General features: G+C 43.6%; 1 protein-coding gene across 1 annotated transcript in view; it reads right to left on the reverse strand.

The window, feature by feature from the left end:
• Window positions 1-12,580, reverse strand: part of mindy4 (MINDY lysine 48 deubiquitinase 4) — a 275,155-nt gene that overhangs the window by 149,245 nt on the left and 113,330 nt on the right. The window contains exon 6 of the mRNA XM_073055046.1: window positions 1,477-1,526. Coding sequence (XP_072911147.1) covers window positions 1,477-1,526 — 50 coding nt within the window. The remainder of the gene's footprint in view (window positions 1-1,476; window positions 1,527-12,580) is intronic.

Raw genomic sequence — 12,580 nt, forward strand, 5'->3', positions numbered from 1 at the left:
GGGAGTCCTCATGCAGGATTCCGTAAAGGACGAGTCAGTGGTGAGGAAGGCAAATGCAATATTGGCATTCATTTTGAAAGGACCAGAATACAAAAGCAAGGATGTGATGCTGAATCTTTATAAGGCACTGGTGAGGTCTCACATGGGATATTGAGAGCAGTTTGGGCCCCTATCTAAGAAAGGATGTGCTGACTGGAGAGGGCTCGGAGGTGGTCTACAAGAATGATTCCAGGAATGAATACAAGGAACATTTGATGACTCTTGTCCTATACTTAATGGGAGTTTAGAAGAATGGGGGGATCACATGTTGAAAGGCCTAAATAGAGTGGATGTGGAAAGGACCCTTCCTGTGTTGGGGGAATCTAGGACCAGAGGGCACAGCCTCAGAATAGGATGTCCATTAGAACGGAGATGAGGAGAATTTCCTTAGCCAGAGAATGATGAATCTGAGGAATTCATTGCCACTGGCAGCCGTGGACACCAGATCATTGAGTGTATTTAAGGGGGAGGCCGATAGATTCTTGATTAGTTAAGGCGTGAAAGGTTGCAAGGTGAAGGCAGGAGAATGGGGTTAAGGAGGAAAATTAATCAGTCATGATAGAATGGTGGAGGAACTCAATAGGCTGAATAGTCTAATTCTTCTCTTATCTCTTATGGACAGTTTCTACACTGTTTGACTCAAGGATTCTAACTTACTCGTGTAAAATGACCTCTTTCTTTGCAAAAAATATGTAGTACCCAGTCAGATTCAACTTCCACATAACTCAAAATAGTTGTTTCGGGTACTTAATGCTAGCCTAACACAGACCAGAAACAGCAAGAAATCAAAGCTCCATACACACAAAGAAACAACTGCAGGGCAGTCTGATCACCATACTTGATCACAACAAGCAATTCACATTTTCCCAGTCTAAACATTCATTAAATAAGCCAGATAGGGTGAAATGATGAGAATTCTTACTCATTCATCGTTCTAGTAATTACTTGTGGATATACACTTAACACACCACTCTGAAGTGATTCTACAATCTACCATCATGTTCGTATACGAAGGCTGGAGAGTGGGGATGAGAGGAATAATAAATCAGCCATGATTGAATGGCAGTCAGATATAATGGGCTAAATGGTCTGATTCTGCTGCTATGTAGGTTATTCAAATATGCTGAACTAAGCAGCTAATAGGTTACCAAGAATTATTCCTTTACACTGTTGCCTCTTACCAGGAACGTGAGTAGAGGAATATTTACCCCAATTTCTGATTTCTGCAAATGACAAAATAAAGCAACTGCCACAACATACAAATGAAAAGGAACAAAAAATTAATAATTCAAAAAAAAATGCACAGGTTAGCTTCAACAATTCTCCCCTCTTGCAGTTAACAGAAAAAGATTGCAGAACTCAAATTACTTAATCCTTAGATACTATATAAAACTGGTTTTTGACTTATAGAAGGACCAAGACATCTGGAAGCCATACCTAACTGCAGCCGCTCCTCCAGCTGATTTTCAGAACACATTGAAGACATTCTGGAAAGAAAAAAAATCATAAATGAGGACATCATATATGAATAATTAATTTGCCCTGGTTCAGCCACATGGAAACTATGTCCAAAGAGCACACCAATGCCCCTACCTCCTAAGGAGGCTACTTCCAAGTGAATACAGAACATAGAACAGTACACAGGCTCTTTGGCCCACAATGTTATGCTGAACTGAATAAATTAGCAATCAAATCACCAACTATTCTGCTCTACCTATATTATTATCCTTCCATTTTCCTCACATTAATGTGCCTATCTAAATATCTCTTGAAAGTCTCTAATGTATCTGCCTCTGCCACCACTCCATGCAGTATACTCCAGGTATACATCACGCTCTGTAAAAAAAAACTTGCCCCTCACATCTCCTTTAAAACTACTCCTCTCATCTTAGGTGCATGCCCTCTCATTTTAGACACTTAAACCCTGAGAAAAAAATACTGTCTACTCTATGACTGCCATAATCTTATAAACCTTATCACTCATTGGCCTCCACCGCGCCACTTTCAAGGAGCTATAAACTTAGCTCCCAAGATCACTCCGCTCATCAACTCTCTTTAACAGTGTACTGTCTCTTTACGTTTAACCTAACAAGGTGAAACTTCACTCCACCGATCTGCAACTGATCTACATCCTGTCGTATTCTTTGCCAGTCATCTATCCCAATGCTACGTTCCTTAGGGCTGTTACAGCCGGTGGGGGGGGGGGGGGGGGTAATGGAGACAAGCTCTCACTACCTATTAAATGCTCCCAATGACATGTGCCTCAAATAGCCTCTGACAACCAAGTCCAGCTCCTGGCCTTCACATGTGGCTTAGCTGCTAACCCCAGCAGAACTGTTTCTACTGACAGGAGAAGAGGCAAAAGCAGGTTACTGGCACCTTAAAACCAGTCGCTTCAGGCAGATGGGGCTCGTTAGCTGTGGTTGGCAGCTCATCTAGAAGGAATACTCTTATCTCAAACCTCCACTGTCTTGCAGCTATACCACTCATGGGGAAGGTTTCGAGAGTCAACCCTGAAGGAAAAATCTGGAGTTGGAGTCCCTAAGGCAGTCCTATATTGAGTTCAATGTTGACTGGCAAACTCCTTTGACGCTGCTAGCACAAAACTGTGTCAGTATCCGCCGTTCCTTTGGGTTCATCAGATGCATGGAGAGGGGGAGCTTGCTACCTGGGCAACAGCTTGCTTTTTCATATCATACTGCCCAGGTTTGTATATCTAAACAGCTAGGATGCAATATGCATGGTCAACTCTGAACAACAGAGTTGTTCACTTCACAAATGCTATTCACAACACCACCAATCTTCATATCATCAGCAAATGCACTAATCCACTGATCTACATTTTCATCCAGGTCATTTATATGCATCACAAGCAGCAGAAGTCACAGTATAGATTCCTGGAGAACATCACTAATCATAGACCTTCAGCTAGACTAAATCCCTACGACCACTACCCTCGTCTCCTATGGGTAAGCCAGTTCTGAACGCAGACAGCCAATTCACCTTTGACTCCATGCATCTTAATCTTCTGGATGAGCCTCCCATGAGGGACTTAGTTAAACACTACATTCAAAGCTCTACCTTCATCAATTACACTCACCACCTCATCAAAAAACTCAATCGTTAGCCAGACATAGCTTACCCTGCACAAAGCTGTGCTGGCTTTTCCTAATTAGGCTACGGTTTTCCAAATGCTCATAATTCCTATCCCTAAGAACTCTCTCCAGTAACTCCCCTACTACAGACATGAGATTCACCAGTCTATGGTTTCCAGGACTATCCCTACTTCCCTTCTTCAATAATTGAAGCATTATCTATTTGCCAGTCCTCTGGGACCACACCTGTGGCCAGAGAGGCCCCAGCAATATCTTCAGGTGTCTTTCAATAACCTGGACACATCTCATCAGGCTCAGTGGACTTATCCACCTTAATGCTCTTTAAGAGACTCAAAACTACCTCATCCTTTACTTCAAAGGAGGTGAAAGGCATTGATAGAGTGGATGTGGAAAAGATATTTCCTATGGTGGGTGAGTCTAAGACCACAGGACACAGCCTCAGAATAGAGGAACATCCTTTTAGAATGGAGATGAGAAGGGACTTCTTTAGCCAGAGTGTGGTGAAGCTGTGGAATTCTTTACCACAGAGAGCTGTAGAGGCCAAATGTTTATGTATAGAACCATAGAACACTACAGCACAATACAGGCCCTTCAGCCCTCCTTGTTGTACTGACCCATATAATCCTTAAAAAAAGTACTAAACTCACACTACCCCATAACCCTCCATTTTTCTTTCATCCATGTGCCTGTCCAAGAGGCTCTTAAATACCCCTAATGTTTTAGCCTCCACCACCATCCCTGGCAAGTCATTCCAGGCACTCACAACCCTCTGTGTAAAAAACTTACCCCTGATGTCACCCCTAAACTTCCCTCCCTTAATTTTGTACATATGCCCTCTGGTGTTTGCTATTGGTGCCCTGGGAAACAGGTACTGACTATCCACCTTATCTATGCCTCTCATAATCTTGTAGACCTCTATCAAGTCCCCTCTCATTCTTCTACGCTCCAAAGAGAAAAGTCCCAGCTCTGCTAACCTTGCTTCATATGACTTGTTCTCCAATCCAGGCAACATCCTGATAAATCTCCTCTGCACCCTCTCCATAGCTTCCACATCCTTCCTATCATGAGGTGACCAGAATTGAACACAATACTCTAAGTGCGGTCTCATCAGAGATTTGTAGAGTTGCAACATGACCTCTCTACTCTTGAATTCAATCCCCTTATTAATGAAGCCTGGCAACCCACAGGCTTTCTTAACTATCCGATCAACCTTGAGGGATGTATGGATTTGAACCCCAAGGTTCCTCTGTTCATCCACACTCTTAAGTAACTGACCATTAACCCTGGGGTCCCAGGACAGATCCCTGCGGCAATCCACTAGTCACTGACCTCCAGGCAGAATACTTTCCTTCCACAACTACCCTCTGCTTTCTTCCTTTAAGCCAACTTTTTATCCAAACAGCCAAGGTTCCACTTATCCCATGCCTCATGACTTTCTGGATGAGTCTCTCATGAGGGACCTTGTCAAATGCCTTGTTAAAATCCATGTAGACCACATCTACCGCCCTACCTTCATCAATTTCTTTTGTTACCTCTTCAAAAAACTCAATCAGGCTCGTGAGGCACGATCTTCCCTTCACAAAGCCATGTTGACTATCCATGAGTAGACTGTACTTCTCCAAATGCTCATAGATCCTATCCTTAAGAATCCTTTCCAGTAGTTTGCATACCACTGACACAAGACTCACCAGTCTATAGTTCCCAGGTTTCTCCCTATTACCTTTTTTTAAACAAGGGAACTACATTTACCATTCTCCAGTCCTCTGGTACTTCCCCTGCAGCCAAAGATGATTCAAAGATCATGGCTAATGCTCCTGCGATCTCTTCTCTCAATTCCCACAACAACCTGGGGTGTATCATATCCGGCACTGGAGATTTATCAATCTTAATGTTTTTAAGAAGATCCAGCACTTCTTCTTCCCTAATCTCCACATTGTCCAGCACACAGGCCCGCTCTACTTTGACCTCATCCTGATCAAGATCCTTTTCACTTGAGAATACTCAAACAAAGTATTAATTTAGGATCTCCCCAACCTCCTCCACCTCCAGGCACATATTGCCCTCTTTATCCTTTAGTGGTCCCACCTTTGTTCTCATCATCCTCCTATTCTTCACATACACACAGAATGCCTTGGGGTTCTCCTTAATCCTACATGCCAAGGCCTTCTCATGCCCCCTTCGAGCTCTCCTAAGTCCTTTCTTTAGCTCCTTCCTGGCTACCCTGTATTTCTCATAAGCCCTTCCTACTTCTTATATCTAACATATGCTTCTTTTTTCCTCTTGACGAGTTGCCTCACATGTTTCGTCAGCCACGGTTCCCTTTTCCTACCATCTTTTCCTTGCCTCAGTGGGACAAACCTATCCTGAACCCAGCCCAAGTGGTCCCTAAACTTCTCCCACATTACTTCTGTGCTTTCCCCTTTGAGCATCTGTTTTCAATTTACTCTCGCTAGTTCCTGCCTCATCCCTTCAAAGTTAGCCCTTCCTCAGTTAAGCACTTTGCCATTTCGTCTGATTTTATCCCTTTCCATAGTTATGCTGAAGCTAAGGGAGTTGTGGTCACTCTCACCAAAATGCTCCCCCACCAAGAGGTCTGTCACCTGACCAGGTTCATTACCCAGAACTAGATCCAGTGTAGCCTCTCCTCTCGTCGGCCGGTCCACATACTGTGTCAGGAATCCTTCTTGAACACATCTGACAAATTCAGCCCCATCTATCCCTCTTGCAGTCAGGAGGTGCCAGTCAATATAAGGGAAGTTGAAATCACCCATAACTACTACCCTGTATTTCCTGCACCATTCTAAAATCTGCCTGCTTATCTGCTCCTCGGTGTCCCGAGGGCTATTTGGGGGCCTATAGACTACTCCCAGCACAGTGATCGATCCCTTCCTATTTCTGACTTCCACCCAGACTGACTCCGTGGACACTTAAATGTATATTTAAGGTAGGAGCTGATAGCTTGATTGGTCAGGGCACGAAGGGAAACAGAGAAGGTAAGAGATTGGGGCTGAGAGGAAAATTGGATTGGCCATGACGAAATGGTGGAGCAGACTCGACATGCCATATGGCCTAAGTCTGCTACTATATCTCATGGTCTTATGGTCTTCAAAATGCCCAAGCATATAAATACTCTTGGTACCGATCTTCCTATCCTCCACATCCTTCTCCTTCACAAATACGGATGAAAAACAGTCATTAAGGACCTTGCCTATATCCTCTGCATAGAAACACAGAAAAACTACAGCACAGTACAGACAATGCTGTGCTGAACATGTACTTATCTTAGAAATTATCTAGGGTTACCCATAGCCCTCTATTTTTCTAAGCTCCATGTACCTACCCAAGAGTCTCTTAAAAGACCCTATCGTATCCCGCCTCCACCACCATTGCTAGCAGCCAATTCCACGCACTTACCACTATTTGCGTAAAAAACTTACCACTGACATCCCCTCTGTACCTACTTCCAAGCTCCTTAAATCTGTGCCTTCTCGTGATAGCCATTTCAGCCCTGGGAAAAAGCCTCTGACTATCCACTCGATCAATGCCTCTCATCATCTTATACACCTCTATCAGGTCACATCTCATCCTCCGTCACTCCAAAGAGAAACCATAAGAACATAAGAAATAGGAGCAGGAGTAGACCATCCGGCCCATCAAGCCTGCCCCGCCATTCAATAAGATCATGGCAGATCTGTCCGTAAACTCAGCTCCATCTACCTGCCTTTTCCCCATAACCCTTAATTCCTCTACTATGTAAAAACCTAACTGTTTCTTAAATATATTTAGTGAAGAAGCCTCAACTGCTTCCCTAAGCAGAGAATTCCACAGATTCACCACTCTCTGGGAAAAACAGTTTCTCCTCATCTCCATCCTAAATCTTCTCCCCTGAATCTTGAGGCAATGTCCCCTAGCTCTAGTCTCACCTACCAGTGGAAATAACTTTCCTACTTCTATCTTATCTATCCCTTTCTAAATTTCGCATGTTTCTTTAAGATCCCCTCTCATTCTTCTAAACTCCATATAGTTTTGTCCCTGGTGACTCAATCTCTCCACATAGGTTAACCCCTTCATCCCTGGAATCAACCTGGTGAGCCTCCTCTGCACTGCCTCCAAAGCCAGTATATCCTTCCTCAAGTATGGAGACCAGAACTGCACATAGTACTCCAGGTGCGGCCTCACCAGTACCCTGTATAATTGCAGCATGACCTCCCTGTTCTTGAATTCAATCCCTCTGGCAATGAAGGCAAAATTCTGTTTGCCTTCTTAATAACCTGTTGTACCTGCAAACCAACTTTTTGCAATTCATGCACAAGCACTCCAAGTCCCTCTGCACAACAGCATGCTGCAATCTTTCACCATTTAAATAATAATCTGCTCTTCTATTATTCCTTCCAAAGTGGATGATCTCGCATTTACCATCTGCCAGACCTTGGCCTACTCACTTAACCTATCTATATCCCTCTGCAGACTCTCCACATCCTCTGTACAATTTGTTTTTCTATTCAGTTTAGTGTCATCAGCAAATTTTGCTCTGCTACACCCAGTCCCCTCTTCCAAATCATCACAGTGTACATGGTAAACAGCTGCAGGCCCAGCACCAAGCCCTGCGGCACCCCACTCACCACAGACTGCCAACCGGAGTAACACCCATTTATAACAACTCTCTATCTTCTATTGGTTAACCAATCCACTATCCATGCCAATACACTTCCTGCAACTCCATGCATCCGTATGTTATTTATAAGTCTCTTGTGCGGCACCTGATCAAACGCCTTCTGGAAATCCAAGTATACGACATCCACCTGTTCCCCTCAATCCACTGCACTCATTATGTCCAGTAAATTTGTCAAACAGGACCTGCCCTTTCTGAATCCATGCTGCGTTTGTCTATTGGAACCACTCCTTTCTAAATGTTTTGCTATTTCTTTGCATGCATCCCATCAGGACCAGGGGAATTATCTACCTTCAGGCCCTCTAGTTTGTTCATCACTATCTCTTTAGTAACAGTGATTTTATCGAGGTCTTCACCTCCCATTTCATCCATAACATCCTTCTTTGGCATATTAGATGTGTCCTCCACCATGAAGACCAACACAAAATAGTCATTCAGTGCCTCAGCCATTTCCTTATCACCCAATATCAATTTCCCCTTATGTTTTCCAAGGGACCTATGTTGACTTTAGCCACACTCTTCCACTTTATATATTTATAAAAACTTTTGCTAAAAGGCCAAGTTCACTCAACCTATTTTCGTAAGCATGCTCCCCAATTCAGGCAACATCCTTGTAAATCTCCTCTGCACCCTTTCGATAGTTTCCACATCCTTCCTGTAGTGAGGTGACCAGAACTGAGCACAGTACTCCGAGTGGGGTCCTATAGCTGTATCATTACCTCTCGGCTCTTAAACTCAATCCTACGGTTGATGAAGGCCAATGCACCGTATGTCTTCTAGCCACAGAGTCAATTCATGCAGCTGCTTTGAGTGTCCTATGGACTTAGACATAAAGATCTCTTGATCCTCCACACTGCCAAGCGTCTTACCATTAATACAATCTTCTGTCATCTTATTTGACCTACCAAAATGAACCACCTCACACTTAGCTGGGTTGAACGCCATCTGCCACTTCTCAGCCCAGTTTTGCTTCCTATTAATGTCCCACTGTAACCTCTGACAGCCCTCCACATTATCGACAATACACCCAAGCTTTGTGTCATCTCCAAATTTACTAACCCATTCCTCCACTTCCTCATCCAGGTCATTTATAAAAATCACAAAGAGAAAGGGGTCCCAGAGCAGATCCCTCAGGCACACCACTGGTCACGAACCTCCATGCAGAATATGACCTGTCTACAACCACTCTTTGCCTTCTGTGGGAAAGCCAGTTCTGGATCCACAAAGCAAGGTCCCCTTGGATCCCATGCCTCCTTACTTTCTCAATAAGCCTTGCATGAGGTACCTTATCAAATGCCTTGCCGAAATCCATATACACAACATCTATGACTCTACCTTCAACAATGTGTTTATTCAAATCCTCGAAAAATTCAATCAGGCTCGTAAGGCATGACCTGCCTTTGACAAAGCCATGCTGAATATTCCTAATCATATCATGCCTCTCAAAATGTTCATAAATCCTGCCTCTCAGGATCTTCTCCATCAACTTACCAACCACTGAGGTAAGACTCACTGGTCTATAATTTCCTGAGCTATCTCTACTCCCTTTCTTGAATAATGGAACTACATCCGCAACCCTCCAATCCTCCGGAACCTCTCCCGTCCTCATTGATGATGCAAAGATCATCACCAGAGGCTCAATAATCTCCTCCCTCGCCTCCCATAGTAGCCTGGGGTACATCTCGTCCAGAACCAGAGACTTATCCAACTTGATGCTTTCCAAAACCTCCAGCACATCCTCTTTCTTAATGTCTATATGCTCAAGCTTTTCAATCCACTGTAAGTTATCCCTACAATCACCAAGACCCTTCTCCGTAGTGAATACTGAAGCAAAATATTCATTAGGTATTCAGCTACCTCCTCCAGTTCCATACACACTTTTCCACTGTCACACTTGATTGGTCCTATTCTTTCATGTCTTATCCTCTTGCTCTTCACATACTGTAGAATGCCTTGGGATTTTCTTTAATCCTGCTCGCCAACGCCTTCTCATAGCCGCTTCTGGCTCTCCTAATTTCATTCTCAAGCAGCCTTCTGCTAGCCTTATAATCTTCTAGATCTCGATCATTACCTAGTTTTTTGAACCTTTTGTAAGCTTTTCTTTTCTTCTTGATTAGATTTTCAACAGCCTTTGTACACCACGTTTCCTGTACCCTACCATCTTTCCCTGTTTCATTGGAATGTACCTATTCAGAACTCCATGCAAATATCCCCTGAATATTTGTCACATTTCTGCCGTACATTTACAAGAACATCTGTTCCCAATTTTTGCTTCCAAGTTCCTGCCTGATAGCTTCATGTTTCCCCTTACTCCTCCAATTAAATACTTCCCTAACTTGTCTGTTCTTATCCCCTCCAATGTTATGGTAAAGATAGAATTGTGATCACTATCTATGCAAATTTCCCCCATTTATCCTTGAGTGATCCCACCCACTCCATCATCCTCTTGCTCTTGATGTATGTATAGAATGCCTTGCAATTCTCTTAAATTCAACTTGCTTTCTTAATTCCCATCTCGAGTTATTTTCCATCTTTACAAAACTCAAGGGCTCTGTTTGATTCTAGCTTTCAAATTTTTACATGATTTTTCTTTTTCTTCTTGACTAAATACATGACCTCTCTCAACTGCCAGGGTTCTCTTACCCTGCCATCCTTGACCTTGCTTCTGACTGGAACATACCTGTCCTTTACGCTGTGCAGCTTGTCTTTAAACAGCTTCCACATGCCCATAGACAGCTGTACCCAATTCACTCTCTCTAGCTTGTGCCTTATGCTCTTTCTTGTATTTTTCCCAGCTCCAATTTAACATTCTCCCACAAGGTCCATACTTATCCTTATTTATAGCTACCTTAAAACTTAATGAGCTGTGGTCACTGTCCCCTACTTGCTGCTCACCCACTGAAAGGTCAGTCTCCCGGCCAGTTTAATTACCCAACACCAGGACCAATGCAGCCTCTCATCTTGTTGGAATATGTACATCTCGATTTAAGAAACCCACCTGGATGCATCTAACAAATTCTGCCCCATTTAAACTTCTTGAACAAAAAAGATCTAGTTTATATTTAAGGAGTTTGAAGCCCCCTCTGACAACAACCCTATTGTTTTTATACCTTTCCTTAATCTGCCTGAAAATCTTTTCCTCAATGTCCCAGTGACTCTACTTTCTCAGAAGATTCAGCATGTCATTGAAAAGTTTGACAAACTTCGATAGATGTGTGGTGGAGAATATACCGACTGGTTTCACCGTAATCTGGCACAGCAACACCAATGCCCTTGAATGGAAAAGCCTACAAATCCCTCCCCACCAATGAGCACATCTACAAGGAGCAGTATCTCAGGAAAGCAGCATCCATCATCGAGGACCCACACCATCCAGGCTGTGCTCTCTTCTCACTGCTGCCCTCAGGAAGAAGAGACAGGAGCTTCAGGACCCACACACCAAGTTCAAGAACAGTTATTACTCCTCAACCATCCTCTGGCTCTTGAACCAGAGGACAAAACCTCACTCTCCCCATCATTGAACTGTTCCTACGCCCCATGGACCTTCATCATGTTCTCAATATTTGTTGCTTATATTTATTATTACAGTATTTAGTTTGTTGTCTTTTGCACATGGGTTGTTGATCCATCTTGTTCAGTGCAGTTTTTCCACTAACTATAAGGTGGGCTTTTTTTTGTATCTACTCTGGATACCCAAATTTACTTTGATGTGCACATGAGGAGAAGAAAAGGGATGAGATGGAAGCCAGAATGGGGAATAGAAAAAGAGAGGAGGAGGAGGAGGAGGAGGTGGGAGAACATAGAACAATACAGCACAGCACAGGCCCTTCTGCCCAAAATGTTGCCGGCCTCCCATATAACCCCCCCCCCCACCTTAAATTCCTCCATATACCTGTCTAGTAGTCTCTTAAATTTCATTAGTGTATCTGCCTCCACCACTGACTCAGGCAGCGCATTCCACACACCAATCGCTCTCTGAGTGAAGAACCTTCCTCTAATATCCCCCTTGAACTTCCCACCCCTTACCTTACCTTAAAGCCATGTCCTCTTGTATTGAGCAGTAATGCCCTGAGGAATAGGGGCTGACTATTCACTCTATCTATTCTTCTTAATATCTTGTATACCTCTATCATGTCTCCTCTCATCCTCCTCCTCTCCAAAGTGTAAAGCCCTAGCTCCCTTAATCTCTGATCATAATCCATACTCTCTAAACCAGGCAGCATCCTGGTAAATCTCCTCTGTATCCTTTCCAATGCTTCCACATCCTTCCTATAGTGAGGCGACCAGAACTGGACACAGTACTCCAAGTGTGGCCTAACCAGAGTTTTATAGAGCCGCATCATTACCCCGCAACTCTTAAACTCTATCCCTCGATTTATGAAAGCTAACACTCAAAAAGCTTTCTTAACCACCCTATCTACCTGTGAGGCAACTTTCAGGGATCTGTGGACATGTACCCCCAGATCCCTCTGCTCCTCCACTCTTCCAAGTATCCTGCCATTTACTTTGTACTCTGCCTTGGAGTTTGTCCTTCCAAAGTGTACCACCTCACACTTCTCCGGGTTGAACGCCATCTGCCACTTCTCAGCCCACTTCTGCATCCTATCAATGTCTCTCTTCAAACTTCGACAATCCTCAACACTATCCACAACACCACCAACTTTTGTGTTGTCTGCAAACTTGTCACCCTTTTACCCCCACATCCAGGTCGTTAATAAAAATCACGAAAAGTAGAGGTCCCAGAACCGATCCT

Source organism: Hemitrygon akajei, chromosome 8 (genome assembly GCF_048418815.1).
Source record: "Hemitrygon akajei chromosome 8, sHemAka1.3, whole genome shotgun sequence".
In the NCBI taxonomy this organism is placed as follows: domain Eukaryota; kingdom Metazoa; phylum Chordata; class Chondrichthyes; order Myliobatiformes; family Dasyatidae; genus Hemitrygon; species Hemitrygon akajei.